This window comes from Camarhynchus parvulus, unplaced genomic scaffold (assembly GCF_901933205.1).
Source record: "Camarhynchus parvulus unplaced genomic scaffold, STF_HiC, whole genome shotgun sequence".
Taxonomy (NCBI): domain Eukaryota; kingdom Metazoa; phylum Chordata; class Aves; order Passeriformes; family Thraupidae; genus Camarhynchus; species Camarhynchus parvulus.
In genome coordinates this window covers 1-22,101 of record NW_022148886.1, presented here as the reverse complement: position 1 = coordinate 22,101, position 22,101 = coordinate 1, and the positions used below count along the sequence as shown (strand labels likewise).

Genomic DNA, 22,101 nt, shown 5'->3' with positions numbered 1-22,101 from the left:
AGAGCAACCGACCAATAGCGATCGAGAAGAGGCGGGACTAAGAGGAAATTACCCAATAGAAGCATAAAGGGCGGGATAAATGAGGGATGACCAATAGGAAGAGAGAAAGGGAGGGGAAAATAGAAGCTTAGCCAATAAGAAGACGAGTAGGGCGAATGGACCAATAAAATAAAGAATGGGCGGGGTACACAGGATTGGCCAATAGGAATAAGGCATATGAGGGTCTAAGGGAGCATTGACCAATGAAAAGCTAGAAAGTGAATGATTGACGGGTGATTTGACCAATGGGATGAGGGAGGAAGTGGGAAGAGGCGTGTCCGCGCAGCCATGGACGGGGACGGCGCGTACGAGCCGGGCTTCGTGGGGATCCGGTTCTGCCAGGAATGGTGAGGGAAAACAGCGGGAAAACAGCGGGGAAATCGGGGGAAAACAGCGGGAATGTCGGGGGGAAAACAGCGGGGATGTCGGGGGGAAAACAGCGGGGATGTCGGGGGGAAAACAGCGGGGATGTCGGGGGAAAACAGCGGGGATGTCGGGGGGAAAACAGCGGGGATGTCGGGGGGAAAACAGCGGGAATGCGCTGGGAATGCACCGGGAGAGGCGGGGGGGACAGGCGGGTGCAGCGCGGAATGGCGGGAATCGTGAGGGCAACACCGGGAATCCTGAGGGAAAAAATCACGGGGAATTGTGAGGGGGAAAACCTGGGAATTTTGTGGTGGAAAAATTGGGAATTTTGTGGTGGAAAAATGGGGATTTTGAGGTGAAAAATTGGGAATTTTGTGGTGGAAAATTGGGAATTTTGTGGTGGAAAATTGGGAATTTTGTGGGGGAAAAGGGCGGGAATTTCCCCCCCGGAGCCTCCCAGTAATCCCAGTTTGCCCAGTAACAACATGCTGTACCCCAAGGAGGACAAGGAGAACCGGATCCTGCTCTACGCTGTGAGTGCTGCAACTGGGACCAGTTTGGGACTGGGACTGGGCCCTGACCCCTCCCAGTCCATCCCAGTCCATCCCAGTCCATCCCAGTCCATCCCAGTCCATCCCAGTCCCTCCCAATCTCCTCCCAGTCCATCCCAGTTCATCCCAGTTCGTCCCAGTCTCCTCCCAGTCCCTCCCAGTTGATCCCAGTCTGTCCCAGTGCAGGAACTGTGATTACCCCAGTCGATCCCAGTCGATCCCAGTTGATCCCAGTTGATCCCAGTCTCCTCCCAGTCCCTCCCAGTTTGTCCCAGTCTCTCCCTACTCCCTCCCAATCCCCTCCCAGTTTGTCCCAGTCTCTCTCCAGTCCCTTCCCAGTCCCTCCCAGTCCCCTCCCCATCTCCCCCAGTGCCTCCCAGTTGATCCCAGTTTGTCACAGTGCAGGAATTGTGATTACCCCAGTTTGTCCCAGTGGCTCCCAGTTGATCCCAGTCTGTCCCAGTGCAGGAACTGTGATTACCAGCAGGAGGCCGACAACAGCTGCATCTACGTCAACAAGATCACGCACGAAGTGGAGTGAGTGCTCCAAATACCCCAAAATATCCCCAAATATCCCCAAAAATATCCCCAAAATATTCACAAAATGTCCCCAAAATATTCCTAAAAATATCCCAAAAATATTCCCCAAATATTCCCAAAAATATCCACTAAATATTCTCTAAATATTCCCAAAAATATCCCCAAAATATTCACAAAATGTCCCCAAAATATTCTCTAAATATTGCCAAAAATATCCCCAAAATATTCACAAAATACCCCAAAAATATTCCCCAAATATTCCCAAAAATATCCCCAAAATATTCACAAAATGTCCCCAAAATATTCTCAAAATATCCCAAAAATATCCCTAAATATTGCCAAAAATATCCCCAGAATATTTCCAAAATTATCCCCAAAATATTCCCTAAATATTCCCAAAAATATCCCCAAAATATTTGCAAAATACCCCAAAAATATCCCCAGAATATTCCCAAAAATATCCCCAAAATATTCTCAAAATATCCCAAAAATATCCCCAAAATATTTCCAAAATTATCCCCAAAATATTCCCTAAATATTGCCAAAATAACCCCAAAAATATTCTCAAAATACCCCAAAAATATTCCCCAAATATTCTCAAAAATATCCCCAAAATATTCTCAGAATATCCCCAAAATATTCCCTAAATATTGCCAAAAATATCCCCAAAATATTTGCAAAATACCCCAGAAATATTCCCTAAAATATCCCAAAAATATCCCCAAAATGTTCTCTAAATATTGCCAAAAATATTCCCCAAATATTGCCAAAAATATCCCTTAAATATTCTCAAAATATCCCCAAAATATTCCCTAAATATTCTCAAAATAGCCCCAAAAATATCCCCTAAGTATTCTCAAAAATATCCCCAAAATATTGCCAAAAATATCCCCAAAATATTCACAAAATATCCCAACAAAATACCCCAAAAATATTCCCAAAATATTCCCTAAATATTCCCTAAATATTCCCTAAATATTCCCCAAAATATTCCCAAAATTATCCCCAAAATATTCCCTAAATATTGCCAAAATATCCCCAAAATATTCTCAAAAATATCCCCAAAATATTCTCAAAATATCCCCAAATATTCCCAAAAAAATCCCCAAAATATTCCCAAAATATCCCCAAAAATATCCAAAAATATCCTCAAAAATATTCTCAAAATACCCCAAAATATTCACAAAATATCCCAAAAATATTCCTCAAATATTCCCAAAAATATCCCCAAAATATTCTCAAAATATCCCAAAAACATTCCCTAAATATTCCCAAAATATTCCCTGGATTTTGTGGGGGATTGTTGGGGAATTTTTTGGGAATCTTTGGGGATTTGGGGGGAATTTGGGGTGGATTTTTGGGAATTTGGGGTGGATTTTTGGGGGAATTTTGGATGGGTTTTTTTGGCAATTTTGGGGAGATTTCGGGGGAATTTTTAGGGAATCCTGGGTGGAATTTTGGGGGATTTTTGGGGGCATTTTTTGGGAAATCTGGGTGGATTTTTGGGGTAATTTTGAGTGGATTTTTAGGGAATCCTGGGTGGATTTTTGGGGAATTTTTGGGGAATTTTGGGGCATTTTTTGGGAAATCTGGGTGGATTTTTGGGGTAATTTTGAGTGGATTTTTAGGGAATCCTGGGTGGATTTTTGGGGAATTTTTTGGGAATTTTGGGTGGATTTTTGGGGGAATTGTTTGGGAATTTTGGGGGATTTTTAGGGAATTCTGGGTGTATTTTTGGGGAATTTTTAGGGAATTTGGGGTGGATTTTTGTGGAATTTTGGGTGGATTTTTGGGGGAATTGTTTGGGAATTTTGAGTGGATTTTTGGGGAATTCTGGGTGGATTTTTGGGGATCTGGGTGATTTTGGGTGGATTTTTGGGGAATTTTTAGGGAATTTTGGGGGAACTTTTTGGGAATTTTTGGGAATATTTTGGGTGGATTTTTGGGAATATTTTGGGAAATTGGGGTGGATTTTTTGATTTGGGGGATTTTGGGGGGAATTTTGAGTGGATTTTGGGGGAATTTTGGGTGGATTTTTGGGGAATTTTGGGAGGATTTTTGGGGAATTTTGGGTGGATTTTTTGTGAATTCTGGGTGGATTTTTTGATGAATTTTGGGTGGATTTTTGGGGAATTTTTTGGGAATTTTGGGGCATTTTTGGGGTAATTTTGAGTGGATTTTTAGGGAATTCTGGGTGGATTTTTGAGGAATTTTTAGGGAATTTTGGGTGGATTTTTAGGGAATTTTGGGTGGATTTTTAGGGAATTTTATTTGGGGGAATTTTTTTGGAATTTTGGGGAAATTTTTAGGGAATTTTGGGGAATATTTTGGGGAATTTTGGGTGGATTTTTTGTGAATTTTGGGTGGGTTTTTGGGGAATTTTGGGGAATATTTTGGGGAATTTTGGGTGGATTTTTGTAGAATTTTGGGCGGATTTTTGGGGAATTTTGGGGAATATTTTGGGGAATTTTGGGCGGATTTTTGTAGAATTTTGGGCGGATTTTGGTAGAATTTTGGGAGGATTTTGGGGAATTTTGGGTGGATTTTTGTAGAATTTTGGGTGGATTTTTGGGGAATTTTGGGTGGATTTTTTGTGAATTCCGGGTGGATTTTTTGGTGAATTTTGGGAGGATTTTTGTAGAATTCTGGGTGGATTTTTTGGGGAATTTTTCGGGAATTTTGGGTGGTTTTTTTGGGCAATTTTGTGGAGACTTCGGGGGAATTTGTAGGGAATCCTGGGTGGATTTTTGGGGAATCCTGGGTGGATTTTGGGGCATTTTTTGGGGAATTTTGAGTGGATTTTTAGGGAATCCTGGGTGGATTTTTGGGGAATTTTTGGGGTAATTTTGGGTGGATTTTTTGGGCAATTTTCGGGAGATTTCGGGGGAATTTGTAGGGAATCCTGGGTGGATTTTTTGGGAATTTTTAGGGAATCCTGGGTGGATTTTTAGGGAATCCTGGGTGGATATTTGGGGAATTTTTGGGGGAATTTTGGGTGGTTTTTTTGGGGAGGGAATTTTTTGGGCATTTTTTGGGAATTTGTAGGGAATCCTGGGTGGATTTTTTGGGAATTTGTAGGGAATCCTGGGTGGATTTTTGGGGAGTTTGTAGGGAATCCTGGGTGGATTTTTGGGGAATCCTGGGTGGATTTTTGTGGGAATCCTGGGTGGATTTTGGGGTGAATTTTGTGGGATTCGGGTGTTTTGGCAGCGAGCTGACGCAGATCATCGCTGACGTGTCCCAGGACCCGACCCTGCCCCGCACCGAGGATCACCCCTGCCAGAAGTGAGCCTGGGGACACCTGGGGACATTGGGGACATCTGGGGACATCTGGGGACATTGGGGACACCTGGGGACATTGGGGACACCTGGGGACATCTGGGGACATTGGGGACACCTGGGGGACACTGGGGACACCTGGGGGATGTCAGAGACACCTTGGGGACACATCGGGGACATGTTGGGGACATCTGGGACCTTTGGGGACATCTGGGGGACGTCAGAGACACCTTGGGGACATCACGGACCTTTGGGGACACCTGGGGGACATCTGGGGACACCTGGGGACACCAGGGGACATCTGGGGGATGTCAGAGACACCTTGGGGACATCAGGGGACATCAGAACCACCTTGGGGACACACCTGGGAGACACTGGGGACACCTTGGGGACACCTGGGGACATCAGGGGATGTCAGAGACACCTTGGGGACACCTGGGAACACCTGGGGGATGTCAGAGACACCTTGGGGACACCTGGGGACATTGGGGACACCTGGGGACATTGGGGACACCTGGGGACATTGGGGACATCTGGGGGATGTCAGAGACACATTGGGGACACCTGGGGACATCTGGGGACATTGGGGACACCTGGGGACATCTGGGGGACGTCAGAGACACCTTGGGGACATCACGGACCTTTGGGGACACCTGGGGGACATCAGGGGACACCTTGGGGACATCTGGGGACACCTGGGGGACACCAGGGGGACATTGGGGACACCTTGGGAACACTTTGGGGACACCTTGGGACATCTGGGGACATCTGGGGACAGCTGGGGACACTTTGGGGACATCTGGGGACAGCTGGGGACAGCTGGGGGACATTGGAGACCACTGGAGACCCCTTGGGGACACCGTGGGGACACCTTGGGGACATCAGGGGACACGTGGGGGGCACCTTGGGGACATTGGAGACCCTTGGGGACACCTGGGGACATCAGGGGACACCTGGGGACACCTGGGGGACACTTTGGGGACACCTTGGGGACATCAGGGGACACCTTGGGGATGTCAGAGACACCTTGGGGACACCTTGGGGACGTGTTGGGGACATCTGGGGGATGTCACAGAAACCTTGGGGACATCACGGACCTTTGGGGACACTTTGGGGACATCTGGGGACACCTTGGGGACATTTTGAGGACACTTGGGGACACCTTGGGGACATCAGGGGACACCTGGGGATAGCAGAGCCACCTTGGGGACACCTGGGGACACCTTGGGGACATCTGAGGGACATCAGAGACATCTTGGGGACATCACGGACCTTTGGGGACACTTTGGAAACACCTTGGGGACACTTTGGAGACACCTTGGGGACACTTGGGGGACACCTGGGGACATCTGGGGGATGTCAGAGACACCTTGGGGACATCTGGGGGACATCAGAACCACCTTGGGGACACACCTGGGGGACACTGGGGACACCTTGGGGACACCTGGGTGACATCAGGGGATGTCAGAGACACCTTGGGGACACCTTGGGGACATTTTGAGGACACTTGGGGACACCTGGGGGACATCAGAACCACCTGGGGGACACTGGGGACCCTTGGGGACACCTGGGGGACGCCTTGGGGATGTCAGAGACACCTTGGGGACATTGGGGGACACACCTGGGGGACATTGGGGACACCTTGGAGACACTTTGGGGACACCTGGGGACACCTGGGGACACCTTGGGGATGTCAGGGGACACCTTGGGGATGTCAGGACACCTGGGGACACCTTGGGGACGTGTTGGTGTCCCCGTGCAGGTGTGGCCACAAGGAGGCCGTGTTCTTCCAGTCCCACAGCGCCCGCGCTGAGGTGAGCCCCAAAAACCCCAAAATAACCCCAAAGAAACCCCAAAATAACCCCCAAATAACCCCAAAATCCTCCCTAAAAACCCCAAAATCCTCCCTAAAATTCTCCCTAAAAAACCCCAAAATTCTCCCCAAAATCTTCCCTAAAACCCCAAAATCTTCCCTTAAAACCCCAAAATCCTCCCTAAAAACCCCAAAATAACCCCAAAATTCTCCCCAAAAAACCCAAAATCTCCTGGGACCCCTCCCCAAAAAACCCCAAATCCTCTGGGACCTCTCCCGAGAAAAACCCAAAAATCCCCCAGGACCCCTCCCCAAAAAACCCCAAAAATTCCCCGGGACCCCTTCTCAAAAAACCCCAAATCCTCCCCAAAAAAAACCCCAAAAATCTTCTGGGACCCCTCCCCCAAAAAACCCCAAATCCTCTGGGACCCCTCCCCAAAAAACCCCAAAAATCTCCTGGGACCCTTCCCCAAAAACCCCAAAATCCCCTCCCAAAAAACCCCAAAACCCTCTGGGACCCGTCCCCTAAAAAACCCCAAATTTCTTGGGACCCCTCCCCAAAAAAACCCCAAAAATCCCCCGGGACCCCTCCCCAAAAAACCCCAAAAATCCCCTCCCCAAAAAACCCAAAAATCTCCTGGGACCCCTCCCCAAAAACCCCAAAATCCTCTGGGACCCCTCCCCAAAAAACCCCAAATTTCTTGGGACCCCTCCCCAAAAAACCCCAAATCCTCTGGGACCCCTCCCCAAAAAAAACCCCAAAATCCCCTGGGACCCCTCCCCAAAAACCTCAAAATCCCCTCCCAAAAAACCCCAAAATCCCCTGGGACCCGTCCCCTAAAAAACCCAAAATTTTTGGGGAGGGGTCCCAGGAGATTTTGGGGTTTTTTTGGGGGGGAGGTTTTGGTGGTTTTTGGGGAGGGGTCTTGGGGGATTTGGGGCTTTTTGGGGGAGGATCCTGGGGTTTTTGGGGGGAGTTTTTTTGGGATTTTGGGGAGGGGTTTGGGGTTTTTTGGGGAGGGGTTTTGGGGTTTTTTGGGGGGAGTTTTTTTGGGATTTTGGGGAGGGGTTTGGGTTTTTTTGGGAGGAGGTTTTTGGATTTTTGGGGAGGGATTTTGGGGTTTTTTGGGGGGGGTCCCAGGAGGTTTTTGGGGGGGATTTTGGGAGGAGTCTTTGGGAGATTTTGGGGAGGGGTCTCTGGGGTTTTTTGGGGGGTGGATTTTGGGAGGAATCTCTGGGAATTTTGGAGTTTTTTGGGGAGGGGTCTTGGGGTTTTTTGGGGGTTTTTTTTGAGATTTTGGGGAAGGGTTTTGGGTTTTTTGGGGAGGGGTCTTGGGGTTTTTTTGGGGAGGATCCTGGGGTTTTTGGAGAAGATTTTTTTGGATTTTGGGGAGGGATTTGGGATTTTTTTGGGGGGAGGTTTTTGGATTTTGGTGAGGGGTTTTGGGGTTTTGGGCGGGGGGTTTTTGGGGGGTTTTGAGGATTTTGGGGGGGATTTGGGTTTTGGGGGAGTTTTTGAGATTTTGGGGGAGGGATTTTGGGGTTTTTTGGGGAAGGGTCCCAGAGGAATTTTGGGTGTTTTTGGGGAAGGGTCCCAGGAAATTTTGGGGTTTTTTTTAGGGGGAGGTTTTGGTGGTTTTTGGGGAGGGGTCTTGGGGGATTTGGGGTTTTTTGGGGAGTGGATTTTGGGAGGAATCTCCAGGAATTTTGGGTTTTTTTGGGGAGGGGTCTTGGGGTTTTTTTTGGGATTTTGGGGGAGGGGTTTTGGGGTTTTTTGGGGGAGGACCCTGGGGTTTTTGGGGGGAGTTTTTTTGAGATTTTGGGGAGGGATTTTGGGGTTTTTTGGGGGGTTCCAGGAGGTTTTTGGGGGGGGATTTTGGGAAGAGTCTTTGGGAGATTTTGGGGAGGGGTCTTTGGGGTTTTTTTGGGGAGGATTTTGGGGGGTTTTGGGTGAGGAATTTCTCCAGGAATTTTTCCCAAATTTGCCCCAAATCCCCCAGGACGCCATGCGGCTGTACTACGTGTGCACGGCCCCGCACTGCGGCCACCGCTGGACAGAGTGACCCCAAACGGGACCCCAAACGGCACCCTGGACCCCAAATGGGACCCCAGGAGTGGCTCCAGAAGTGACCCTAAAATGACCCCAAAAATGACCCCAGGAGTGACCCCAAAAGTGACCCTAAAATGACCCCAAAAATGACCTCAGTGGCCCCAGGAGTGACCCCAAAAGTGACCCCAGGACCTCAAAAATGGCCCCAGGAGTGACCCCAGGAATGACCCTAAAAGGGACCCCAAAAGTGACCCCAGCACCCCAAAAATGACCCCAAAAGTGACCCCAGGAGTGATCCCAAAAGTGACCCCAAAAGTGATCCCAGGAATGGCTCCTAAAATGACCCCAAAAGTGACCCCAAAAATGACCCCAAAAGTGACCTCAAAAGTGACCCCAAAAGTGACCCCAGCACCCCAAAATTACCCCAGGAATGGCTCCTAAAATGACCCCAAATGTGACCCCAAAAATGACCCTAAAAGTGACCTTTGGACCCCAAAAGTGGCCCCAGGAGTGACCCCAAAAGTGACCCCAGCACCCCAAAAGTGGCCCCACGAGTAACCCCAAAAATGACCCCAAAAGTGGCCTCAGGAGTGACCCTAAAATTGACCCCAGGTGTGACCCCAAAAGTGATCCTTGGACCCCAAAAGTGACCCCAAAAGTGACCCCAGGAATGGCTGCTAAAATGACCCCAAAAATGACCCTAGGAGTGACCCCAGAAATGACCCCAGCACCCCAAAAATGACCTCAAAATTGACCCTAAAAGTGACCCCAGCACCCCAAAAATGACCCCAAAAGTGACCCCAAGACTGAGTGACCCTAAAAATGACCCCAGGACCCCAAAAGTGACCCCAGGAATGGCCCCAAAAATGACCCCAAATGTGACCCCAGGAGTGACCCCAAAAGTGACTCAGGACCCCAAAACTGACCCTAAAGCGACCCCAGGACCCCAAAAATGACCCCTAAAATGACCCCAGGAGTGACCTCAAGAGCCCCCAAAAATTCCCAAAAATTTACCCCAAAAATGACCCCAGGTGCCCCAAGACCCAATTCCCTTTTCCCCCAAACCCAAACTCACAACCCCCCCAAAATTTTTGGGGGAATTTTTATTCCAATCCACCAAAATCTTCCGGGAAAGGGGAGGGGATTAAATAAGACAAAAAAAGGGAAAAAAAAGGAAAAAAATCCCAAATTTTTTGGGATTTTGGGGGAAATTTTGGGGAAATTTGGGGAATTTTGGGGGGAAATTTGGGGAATTTCCCCCATCCCAAAACCAGCAAAAAAAATGGGGAAAAAACTTCGGGATTTGGGTTAAAAACGTTGCCATTTATACAAATATAGTGTTTTAAAAACGGGAATTTGGGGATTTTTTGGGATTTTTGGGAATTTTGGGAATGAAGGGGGAGGGGTGTGGAACCCTGAGCCGCTCCAGGAAATAATTTAGGGAATTTGGGGGAATTTTTGGGGGAATTTTTAGGAATTTTTAGGATTTTTAAAGGGATTTTTAAGAATTTTTTTAGGAGGTTTTAGGGAATTTTAATGAAATTTTAAGGGAAATTTTAAAGGAATTTTTAGGGATTTTAAAAGGAATTTTAAGGAAATTTTAAAGGGAATTTTAAGGAATTTTTAGGAATTTTTAAAAGGCATTTTAAAGGAATTTTTAGGGAATTTTTTGGGAATTTTTTACAAAATTTTAGAGGAATTTTTAAGGAGTTTTTAGGAAATTTTAAAGGAATTTTTAGGATTTTTAAAGGGATTTTTAAGGATTTTTTTAGGAGGTTTTAGGGAATTTTAATGAAATTTTAAGGGAAATTTTAAAGGAAATTTTAAAGGAATTTTTAGGATTTTTAAAAGGAATTTAAAGGAATTTTTGGGGAATTTTTAGGAATTTTTAAAAAGGATTTTAAAGGAATTTTTTGGGAATTTTTAGGAAATTTTTTACAAAATTTTAGAGGAATTTTGAAGGAATTTTTAGGAATTTTTTAGGATTTTTGAAGGGATTTTTAAGGATTTTTTAGGAGGTTTTAGGGAATTTTAATGAAATTTTTAGGGAACTTTTAAAGGAATATTTTAAGGAATTTTTAGATTTTTTAAAAGGAATTTAAAGGAATTTTGGGGGAATTTTTAGGAATTTTTAAAGGAATTTTTAGGAATTTTTAAAGGAAATTTTTAGGGAATTTTTAGGGAATTTTTTTTTGATTTTAAACAAAATTTTAGAGGAAATTTTAAGGAGTTTTTAGGAAATTTTAAAGGAATTTTTAGGGAATTTTTTGGGAATTTTTTTACAAAATTTTAGAGGGATTTTTAAGGAGTTTTTAGGAAATTTTAACGGAAATTTTAGGGAATTTTTTGGAAATTTCTACAAAATTTTAAAGTAATTTTTAAGGAGTTTTTAGGGAATTTTTGGGAATTTTTTACAAAATTTTAGAGGGATTTTGAAGGAGTTTTTAGGGAATTTTAACGGAATTTTTAGGGAATTTTTTGGAATTTTTTACAAAATTTTAAAGGAATTTTGAAGGAGTTTTTAGGAAATTTTAATGAAAATGTTTAGGAATTTAAAGGAAATTTTTAGGGTTTTTTTTCTAATTTTTAGGGAATTTTTAGGGAATTTTTTTGGAATTTTTTTAGGAATTTTTAGGAAATTTTAAAGGAATTTTTTAGGATTTTTACGGGAATTTGGTAGAAATTTTTAGGGATATTTTGAGAATTTTTAGGGGAATTTTTTAGGATTTTTTTTGGAAATTTTTAGGAAATTTTAGGGAATCTCTTGGGATTTTTGTAGGAATTTTAAAGAATATTTTTTGGGAATTTTTAGGAATTGTAAAGGAAGTTTGGAGGAAATTTTAAGAAGGTTTTTTAGGGATTTTTAGCAAAATTTTTTTTTAATTTTTAGGGAATTTTTTGGAAATTTTTTAGGAATTTTTTGGGAAATTTTGGAGAATTTTTTAGGAATTTTTGGGGAAATTTTAGGGAATTTTTTAGGAATTTTTGGGGAAATTTTAGGGAATTTTTAGGGAATTTTTTTTAAAATTTTAGGGAATTTTAAGGAATTTTTTTGGGAAATTTTAGGGAATTTTTAGGGAATTTTTAGGATTTTTTTTGAAATTTTAGGGAATATTTTTAGAATTTTTTGGGGAAATTTTTGGGAATTTTAAAGGAATTTTTCGGGATCAAAGTGCCTGGATTGCCACGCCTGGAAGCTCCTTAATTATTATTAATTATTTCTCGTTCATTATTATTCATTCATTCATTCATTATTATTAATGAAAGATTGGAGCCCTCCCCTAACGAGGGGGGAGGGGCTCTTATTGCCTTGGGGGGGCCCCTCCCCCTTTTCCCGAGGGAATTCTGGGAATTCTGGGGCTGGGGGAGGGGCCTGGGACCCTCGGGAAGCTTCTGGAATTCCACGGAAGGTTCTGGATCCCTGTGGAAAGTTCTGGAATTCCATGGAAAGTTCTGGAATTCCATGGAAAGTTCTGGAATTTTTGGATCCCTGTGGAAGGTTCTGGATCCCTGTGGAAGCACCTGGAAGGTTCTGGAATTCCATGGAAAGTTCTGGAAATTTCTGGATCCCTGTGGAAAGTTCTGGAATTCCACGGAAAGTTCTGGAAGTTCTGGAATCCCCATAATTCCATAAGAAACTTCTGGATCCCTGTGGAAGCGCCTGGAAAGTTCTGGAATCCCATGGAAGATTCTGGAAGTTCTGAAATTCCCATAGAAGGTTCTGGAATTCCACGGAAAGTTCTGGAAATTCTGGATCTCTGTGGAAAGTTCTGGAAGTCCATGGAAGGTTCTGGATCCCTGTGGAAGCACCTGGAAGTTTCTGGAATCCCATGGAAAGTTCTGGAATCCCATGGAAAGTTCTGGAATCCCATGGAAAGTTCTGGAATTCCTGCATCTCCGTGGAAAGTTCTGGAATTCCATGGAAGGTTCTGGAATTTCTGGATCTCCGTGGAAAGTTCTGGATCCCTGTGGAAGCACCTGGAAAGTTCTGGAATTCCATGGAAAGTTCTGGAATTTCTGGATCTCCATGGAAAGTTCTGGAATTCCATGGAAAGTTCTGGATCCCTGTGGAAGCACCTGGAAGGTTCTGGAATTCCATGGAAAGTTCTGGAAATCCATAGAAAGTTCTGGAATTTCTGGATCCCTGTGGAAAATTCTGGAATTCCACGGAAAGTTCTGGAATTTCTGGATCCCCCTGGAAAGTTCTGGAATTCCGTTAAAAGTTGTGGATCCCTGTGGAAGGTTCTGGAATCCCATAGAAAAATCCTGGAATGTCTGGAATTCCATGGAAGGTTCTGGAATCCTCTGGAAGGTTTCCAATCCCACCTGGAATGTTCTGGGTCCTTCACGGAAGGTTCTGGAATCCCACGGAAAGTTCTGGATCCGCAGGAGGAACCTGGAACCTTCTGGAATGTTCTGGACCCTCCTGGAATTCCATGGAATGTTCTGGATCTCTCAGGAAAGTTCTTGGTCCCTCATGGAAAGTTCTGGAACCTTCTGGATCTCCCTGGAATCTTCCGGATCCCTCAGGAGTGGCCTTGGTCCTGTTTGGAAGGTTCTGGAAGCTCCTGGAATGTTCTGGGTCCCTCAAGAACGGCCTTGGGTCCCTCTGGAACTTTCTGGGTTCTTCTGGAAGGTTCTGGAGCCACGGGAGGGGTTCTGGGCCCATATGGAAGGTTCTGGGTTCTGGGTCCCTCAGGAATGGCCTTGGTTTCTCCTGGAAGGTTCTGGGTCCTTCTGGAATCTTCTGGAGCCACAGGAAGAGTCTTGGTCCTCTTTGGAAGGTTCTGGAAGCTCCTGGAATGTTCTGGACCCACAGGAGCCGTCTTGGTCTCCTATGGAAGGTTCTGGATCCTTGTAGAAGGTTCTGGAATTCCATGGGAGCTTCTGGGTCCCTCAGGAATGGCCTTGGGTCCTTCTGGAATCTTCTGGAGCCACAGGAAGGGTCCTGGTTCTCTTTGGAAGCTTCTGGAATTCCATGGAAGGTTCTAGGGCCCATCACGAAGGTCTTGGTCCCACATGGAAGCTTCTGGAATTCCACGGAAGGTTCTGGGTCCCTCAGGAAGGTTCTGGGTCCCTCAGGAGCTCGTGATCCCCATCAGGAAGGCCTTGGGTCCTTCTGGAAGGTTCTGGATCTCAATGGAACCTTCTGGATCTTCAGGAGAGGTCTCAGATCCCATCTCTCCATCCCAGGAGGAGAATTCTGGGTCCCAGTCGCTCCCAGTCCATCCCAGTTTGTCCCAGTCCATCCCAGTCCATCCCAGTTGCTCCCAGTCCATCCCAGTTTGTCCCAGTCCATCCCAGTTGCTCCCAGTCCATCCCAGTTTGTCCCAGTCCATCCCAGTCCATCCCAGTTAGAGCTCCCCAGTCCATCCCAGTCTTGTCCCAGTCCATCCCATGTCCCAGTTCAGGGTTCCTGGTGGCCAGAAGCTCCGGAGAAGATCCGCGCCATGCCGGAGCTGCTGATCCCGGGGTCTCCATCCCGGTTTGCCAGTTCCATTCCAGTCCATCCCAGTCCATCCCAGTTTGTCCCAGTCCATCCCAGTTTGTCCCAGTCTGTCCCAGTTCAGGGTTCCTGGTGCCCAGAAGCTCCGGAGAAGATCCTGGAGAAGCCCCAGAGCTGCTGATCCCGGGGGATCCAGGGGGATTTCTCCATCCCAGTCCCTCCCAGTTCCATCCCAGTCCATCCCAGTCTGTCCCAGTTCAGGGTTCCTGGTGGCCAGAAGCTCCGGAGAAGATCCGCGCCATGCGCCGGAGCTGCTGATCCCGGGGGATTTCTCCATCCCAGTTTGTCCCAGTTCCATCCCAGTCCATACCCGTTGCTCCCAGTCCATCCCAGTTTGTCCCAGTCTGTCCCAGTTCAGGGTTCCTGGTGCCCAGAAGCTCCTGAGAAGATCCTGGAGAAGCCCCAGAGCTGCTGATCCCGGGGGATCCAGGGGGATTTCTCCATCCCAGTCGCTCCCAGTTCCATCCCAGTCCATCCCAGTTGCTCCCAGTCCATCCCAGTTTGTCCCAGTCTGTCCCAGTTCAGGGTTCCTGGTGGCCAGAAGCTCCGGAGAAGATCCTCGCCATGCGCCGGAGCTGCTGATCCCAAGGGATCCAAGGGAATTTCTCCATCCCAGTCCATCCCAGTTTGTCCCAGTCACTCGCAGTCCATCCCAGTTTGTCCCAGTCTGTCCCAGTTCAGGGTTCCTGGTGGCCAGAAGCGAAAGATCCGGACGAAGATCCGGTTCCCATCCCCCACCGTTTGAGTCACTCCAGCTGCTGATCCCGGGGGATTTCTCCATCCCAGTCCATCCCAGTTTGTCCCAGTCACTCCCAGTCACTCCCAGTCTGTCCCAGTCTGTCCCAGTTCAGGGTTCCTGGTGCCCAGAAGCTCCGGAGAAGATCCGGCCATGCGCCGGAGCTGCTGATCCCAGGGGATTTCTCCATCCCAGTCCATCCCAGTCCATCCCAGTCCATCCCAGTTTGTCCCAGTCACTCCCAGTCACTCCCAGTCCATCCCAGTCTGTCCCAGTTCAGGGTTCCTGGTGGCCAGAAGCTCCGGAGAAGATCCAGCGCTGATCCCAGGGAGCTGCGTCATCCCAGTCCATCCCAGTCCATCCCAGTTTGTCCCATCCCAGTCACTCCCAGTCCATCCCAGTCTGTCCCAGTTCAGGGTTCCTGGTGGCCAGAAGCTCCGGAGAAGATCCGCGCCATGCGCCGGAGCTGCCGCGCGGCCGAGTTGGACTCCTGCTGCAGGCGCCGGTTGTTCTGCCGCAGGTTGGCCACCTCGGCCTGCAGGAACACCTTGTCCTGCTTCTCCTGCGGGGAAAAAACCCAAATTTGGGGCAAAAAATCAAAATTTGGGGAAAATTCCAAATTTTTGAGGGAAAAAATTGGGAGTTTTGGGCAAAAACAGGGATTTTTTAGCAAGAAATTGAGATTTTTGGGTAAAAAATGGGGATTTTTTAGCCAAAACAACGGGGATTTTTTAGCAAAAAAAATTGAGATTTTTGGGGGAAAAAATGGGGATTTTTTAGAAAAATAAAGGGGAGATTTTAGGCAAAAAATGGGGATTTCTTTTAGCAAAAAAATTGCAATTTTTTGGGCAAAAAATGGGGATTTTTTAACAAAAAAAAGGGGGATTTGGGGGAAAAAAAAGGGGGATTTTTTAGCAAAAAAAGAAAAGGGGGTTTTTGGGCAAATAATGGGGATTTTATAGCCAAAAAAAGAGGGATTTTTTAGCAAAAAAATAGGGATTTTTTAGCAAAAAAAAGGGGGGTTTTGGGAAAATAAGGGGGATTTTTAAGCAAAAAAATATGGGGGCTTTGGGCAAAAAAACAGCGATTTTTTAGCAAAAATTGAGATTTTTGGGAAAATAACAGGGATTATTTAGCAAAAAAAAAAGGGGGGGTTTTGGGCAAAAAATGGGGATTTTTTAGTCAAAAAATTGAGATTTTTGGGAAAAAAATGGGGATTTTTAAACAAAAAATTGAGATTTTTGGGAAAATAACGGGGATTATTTAGCAAAAAAAAAAAAAGAGGGGATTTTGGGCAAAAAACGGGGATTTTTTAGAAAAAAAATTGAGATTTTTGGACAAATAATGGGGATTTCTTAGCAAAAAAAAGGGATTTTTGGGCAAAAAAGGGGGATTTTTTTTAAAGGGAAAATGTGAATTTTTAGGGAATAATCCCATTTTTTTGGGATTTCTTCGGGGAAAATGCCTTTTTTTGGGGGAATAATTCCATTTTGGAGGGAATTTGGGGGGGAAAAAGGGAATTTTTGGGGAAAAATGTGAATTTTTAGGAATGAATTCTAATTTTTTAAGGGGAAAAAGCGAATTTATTAGGGAAAAATGCCAATTTCCATTGGAGGAAAAAAAATTCATTTTGGGGGGAAAAAAGGGAATTTTTAGGGGAAAAATGTGAATTTTTAGGGAATAATTCTGATTTTTTTAAGGGAAAAATGTGATTTGTTTTAGGGAATAATCCCTTTATATTTTTTGGGAGAAAATGCCAATTTTTTGGGAATATTTTCATTTTGGAGGGAATTTTGGGGGTAAAAAAAGGGAATTTTTAGGGGGAAAATGTGAATTTTTAGGAATTAATTCTGATTTTTTAAGGGGAAAAAAAGTGAATTTTAAGGGAAAAATGCCATTTTTGGGGGGAATAATTTCCTTTTGGGGGGAAACAAGGAATTTTTAGGGAAAAATGTGAATTTTTAGGAATTAATTTTGATTTTTTTAAGGGGAAAAAGTGAATTTTTAGGAATTCTGATTTTTTTAAAGGGGAAAATGTGAATTTTTAGGGAATAATCTCATTTTTTGGGAAAATGCCATTTTTTGGGGGAATAATTTCATTTTGGAGGGAATTTTAGGGGGAAAAGGAATTTTTAGGAATTAGTTCTGATTTTTTTTTAAGGGGAAAATGTGAATTTTTGGGGAATCATTCTGATTTTTTAAGGGAAAAATGTGATTTATTTTTTGGAAATAATCCCATTTTTTAAAGTTTTTTTTAGGGAATAATCCCTTTTTTGGGGATTTTTTTGGGAAAAATGCCATTTTTTTGGGAAATAATTCCATTTTGGGGGGAAAAAAGGCAATTTTGGGGCTCCCTCACCTTTTCCAGGTCGCTGTGCAGCTGCTTCAGCATCGCCTCCAACTGGGAAACTTTTCCTGGCAGATCCAGGGGGGCTGGGGAGGGGCTGGCATGGAAAATTTGGGAAAAATTGGGAAAAAATGGGAAAGAAATTCACCAAAAAACCCCCCAAATAACCCCGAAGCATCAATCCCTAAAAATTCACATTTTGCCCCAAAATCCTTTTTTTAAACCCCCAAAAAATCTTATTTTTCACCTAAATTCCCAATTTTTTTCCCCAAAAAAGCCTCAAATTTCCTTTTCCCACCCCCAAATTTACTTTTTCACCCCAAATTCCCCCAATTTTCCAATTTTTTCCAAATTCCCTCCCAAACACCCCAAAATTTCCACTTTTCCCCCCAAATTTCCTCCCAAATTTCCCCCATTTTCCTTTTTTCCCAAATTCCATCCCAAAATCCCAAAAATTCCACATTTTTGCCCCGAATTCCCTCCCTGAACCCCCAAAAAATTCCCTCAAATTTCTCTTTTCCCACCCAAATTCCCATTTTCCCACCAAATTGCCCCAAATTTCCTTTTCTCACCCTAAAAATCTCCAAAAATTCCCCCAAATTCCTTTTTTTCCCCTTAAAATTCCATTTTTCTCCCCCTAAACACCCCCAATTTCCTTTCCCCCCGAAATTCCTCAAAATTCCCTTTTTCCCCCCAAAGGTTCCCATTTTCCACCCCCAAATGCCCATTTTCCCCCTAAAATCCCCCCTAAAATTCCCTTTTTCCCCCCAAAATTCCCATTTTTCCCCATAAATTCCCATTTTCCACCCCCAATTTCCCCTTTTTCCCCCCCAATTTCCCCTTTTTCCCCAAATCCCCCTAAAATTCCTGTTTTTCCCCATAAATTTCCCATTCCCCCAAAATTCCCATTTTGCCCCAAAATTTCCCCTTTCCACCCCCAAATTTCAATTTTTCCCCCCAAAATTCCCCATTTTCCCCCAAAATCCCCCCAAACTCCCCATTTCCCCTCCCAAAATTCCCATTTTCCCCCAAACCCCCCAAAATTCCCATTTTGCCCCAAAATTTCCCCTTTTCCACCCCCAAATTCCCATTTTTCCCCCCAAACCCCCCCAAAATTCCATTTTTCCCCATAAATTCCCATTTCCCCTCTTCCCCGATCCCGGTGAATCCGGGGGGCGGTACCTGAGGGGGGGGAGGGGCGCTGCCCGCGGGGGTGGGGGAGGGGCCGGGGGCGGCTCCGGGCTCAGGGCGGGGTCGGCCAGAGAGAACAGGGACACGGCGCGCTGCACTGGAATCAGCCAAAAATACCAAAAATTACCCCAAAATCAGCACCAAAATATCCCAAATTATCCCAGAGAGAACAGGGACACGGCGCGCTGCACTGGAACCCAAAAATGCACAAAATTCACCCAAAATCTGCACCAAAATATCCCCAAATTATCCCAAATATATCCCAAATTATCCCAGAGAGAACAGGGACACGGCGCGCTGCACTGGAATCAGCCAAAAATACCAAAAATTACCCCAAAATCTGCACCAAAATATCCCAAATTATCCCAGAGAGAACAGGAACACAGCGCGCTGCACTGGAATCAGCCAAAAATACCAAAAATTACCCCAAAATCAGCACAAAAATATCCCAAAAATATCCCAAATTATCCCAGAGAGAACAGGGACACGGCGCGCTGCACTGAAATCAGCCAAAAATGCACAAAATTCACCCAAAATCTGCACCAAAATATCCCAAATTATCCCAAATATATCCCAAATTATCCCAGAGAGAACAGGGACACGGCGCGCTGCACTGGAATCAGCCAAAAATACCACAAAATTACCCCAAAATCAGCACCAAAATATCCCAAATATATCCCAAATTATCCCAGAGAGAACAGGGACACGGCGCGCTGCACTGGAATGGCCCAAAATGCACAAAATTCACCCAAAATCTGCACCAAAATATCCCAAAAATATCCCAAATATATCCCAAATTATCCCAGAGAGAACAGGGACACGGCGCTGCACGAATCAGCAAAATGACCAAATATCCCAAAATCAAATACCCAAAAGGGAACGGCTGCACTGAAATGGCCCAAAAATACCAAAAATTACCCCAAAATCAGCACAAAAATATCCCAAATTATCCCAAATTATCCCAGAGAGAACAAGGTCACGGCTTGCTGCACTGGAATGGCCAAAAATGCACAAAATTCACCCAAAATCAGCACAAAAATATCCCAAAATTATCCCAAAACTGCCCTAAAATTATCCCAAAAATACCTCAAAATGCATCCAAAAAATCAGCCCAAAAATACCCCAAAATCACCCAAAAAATATCCCAAAATCAGCCCAAAAATACCCCCAAATTATCCCAAAAAATATCCCAAAATTAACCCAAAACATTCCCCAAAACATTCCAAAAATTAACCCAAAACCACTCAAAAATACCCCAAAATATCCCGAAAAACAGCCCAAAAATACTCCCAAGATATCCCGAAAAATATCGCAAAATTAGCCCAAAAATATCCAAAAAAGATCCCTTAATTATCCCAAAATCACCCCCAAAATAGCCCAAAAATACCTCCAAATTCATCCAAAAATTCAGCCTGAATTATCCCAAAAATACATCCGAATTTACCCAAAAATCACCCAAAATTACCCCAAAATCACCCAAAAAATACCCCAAAATTATTCCAAAAATATCCCAAAATCAGCCAAAAATTGACCTCAAAATTAGCCCAAAAAATCAACCCAAAATTAGCCCAAAAATATTCAAAAATCAACGCCAAATTATCCCAAATATATCCAAAATATATCCCCTAAATTATCCCCAAAACCATCCCAAAAATACCCCAAAATCAGCACAAAATTACCCCAAAATACCTCAAAATTCATCCAAAAAGTCAGCCTGAATTATCCCAAAAATACATCAAAATATACCCAAAAAATCCCAAAATTACCCCAAAAATCACCCAAAAAATATCCCAAAATCAGCCCAAAAATGATCCTAAAAATTACCCCAAAACCACCTCAAAATTCCCCAAAACCACCCCAAAATTAGCCAAAAACCCCCAAAACCCCCCAAACTTTCCCAAATTCCCCAAAATTCCCCAAAATCGCCCAAAATTGCCCAAAATTGCCCAAAATTGCCGAAATCCCCTGGTTCCGCTCTCACCTTCGTAGGCCTTGGCGGCGCTGACGAGCGTCGCCCACTCGAGCCCGGCCGTGTCGGGGAGCGGCATCAGCGCCGGGTCCAGCCTGGCCACGGGGCCTGGGGGGGAAATCCCGAAAATTCCCCAAATTCCCCAAAATTTACCAAAATCCCCAAAATTTTCCCCCAAAAATCCCCAAAAAAATCGGAGTTGAAACGGCAAAAAATTCCCATTTTTGACCCCAAAATCCCCAAATCCGGCAGCGGCATCAGCGCCGGGGTCCAGCCTGGCCACGGGGCCTGGGGGGGAAAATCCCAAAAATTCCCCAAATTTACCAAAATTCCCAAATTTTCCCCAAAAATAAAAAATATTTGGAATTTCCCCACCTTTCCTGCAGTCGGCGCCGTGTCTGTCTCTCCTGTTGGGCAGCGTGTTCCGGCTGCCGCCCGGCAGCGCCCGGCAAATTCCCCAAAATTCCCCCAAAATTCCCTAAAAGTTCCCTAAAAATTCCCCCAAAAATCCCCCAAATATCCCCCCAAAATCCCTAAAAATTCCTGAAAAATCACCCAAAAATTCCTCAGAAAATCCCCCAAAATTCACCAGAAATTCCCCCAAATTCACCAAAAAAATTCCCCCAAAAATCCCCAAAACTTCCCCAAAATTCCCAAAAATCTGCCCCAAAATCCCCCAGAAAATCCCCAAAATTCACCCAAAAATTCCCCAAAATTCCCCCCAAAATTCCCCAAAATTCATCCAAAAAACCCCCAAAATTCACTCAAAAAATCCCCAAAATTTCCAAAAAAATTCCCAAATTTTCCCCAAAATTCCCCAAATTTTCCCCAAAAATAAAAAATATTTGGAATTTCCCCACCTTTCCTGCAGTCGGCGCCGTGTCTGTCTCTCCTGTTGGGCAGCGTGTTCCGGCTGCCGCCCGGCAGCGCCTCCGGCAAATTCCCCAAAATTCCCCAAAAATTCCCCCAAAAATTCCCCCAAATATCCCCCCAAAAATCCCTAAAAAATTCCCGAAAAATCACCCAAAAAATCCCCCAAAATTCCTAAAAAATTCCCCAAAAAATTCCCAAAAATCCCCAAAATTCAACCATTTCTCCCCAAAAATCCTGCAAAAAATTCCTAAAAAATTCCCGAAAAATCCCCAAAAATTCCCCAGAATTCACCCAAAAATCTCAAAAAATTCCCCAAAATTCACCCAAATTTTCCCCAAAATTCCCCAAAAATTCCCAAAAAATCCCCCAAAAATCTCAAAAAATTCCTCAAAATTTACCCAAAAATTTCCCAAAATTCCCAAAAAAATCCCCCCAAAAAATCCCCAAAAATTCAAAAAAAATCACCCAAAAAATCCCCCAAAATTCCCAAAAAATCCCCAAATATCCCCCCAAAAATCCCTAAAAATACCCCAAAAATCCCCAAAATTCCCCGAAAAAATCTCAAAATAATCCCACAATTTCAAAAAAAATTCCCCCAACATCCCCAAAATTCACCCAAAAAATCCCCAAATTTTCCCCAAAATTCCCAAAATTTTCCCCAAAAATAAAAAATATTTGGAATTTCCCCACCTTTCCTGCAGTCGGCGCCGTGTCTGTCTCTCCTGTTGGGCAGCGTGTTCCGGCTGCCGCCCGGCAGCGCCTCCGGCAAATTCCCCAAAAATCCCCCAAAATTCCCTAAAAGTTCCCTAAAAATTCCCCCAAAAATCCCCCAAATATCCCC

At 44.9% G+C, this 22,101-nt stretch overlaps 2 protein-coding genes across 2 annotated transcripts; one reads left to right on the top strand and one right to left on the bottom strand.

Moving 5' to 3' along the window:
• The first annotated feature begins 299 nt into the window (after positions 1-299).
• POLR2I (RNA polymerase II subunit I) lies at positions 300-9,620 on the top strand. The gene is made up of 6 exons (XM_030970878.1): positions 300-386; positions 884-938; positions 1,420-1,493; positions 4,707-4,781; positions 6,538-6,589; positions 8,589-9,620. The coding sequence occupies exons 1-6, from the start codon at positions 328-330 to the stop codon at positions 8,649-8,651; spliced, it is 378 nt and encodes a 125-aa protein (XP_030826738.1). The 5' UTR covers positions 300-327; the 3' UTR covers positions 8,652-9,620.
• Positions 9,621-13,326: 3,706 nt separating this feature from the next.
• Positions 13,327-22,034, bottom strand: LOC115917148 (signal-induced proliferation-associated 1-like protein 3). The gene is made up of 6 exons (XM_030970881.1): positions 21,951-22,034; positions 20,400-20,495; positions 18,410-18,515; positions 17,240-17,324; positions 15,284-15,442; positions 13,327-13,894 (listed from the first exon to the last, which is right to left on the bottom strand). The coding sequence occupies exons 2-5, from the start codon at positions 20,464-20,466 to the stop codon at positions 15,293-15,295; spliced, it is 408 nt and encodes a 135-aa protein (XP_030826741.1). The 5' UTR covers positions 20,467-20,495; positions 21,951-22,034; the 3' UTR covers positions 13,327-13,894; positions 15,284-15,292.
• Positions 22,035-22,101: the final 67 nt, after the last annotated feature.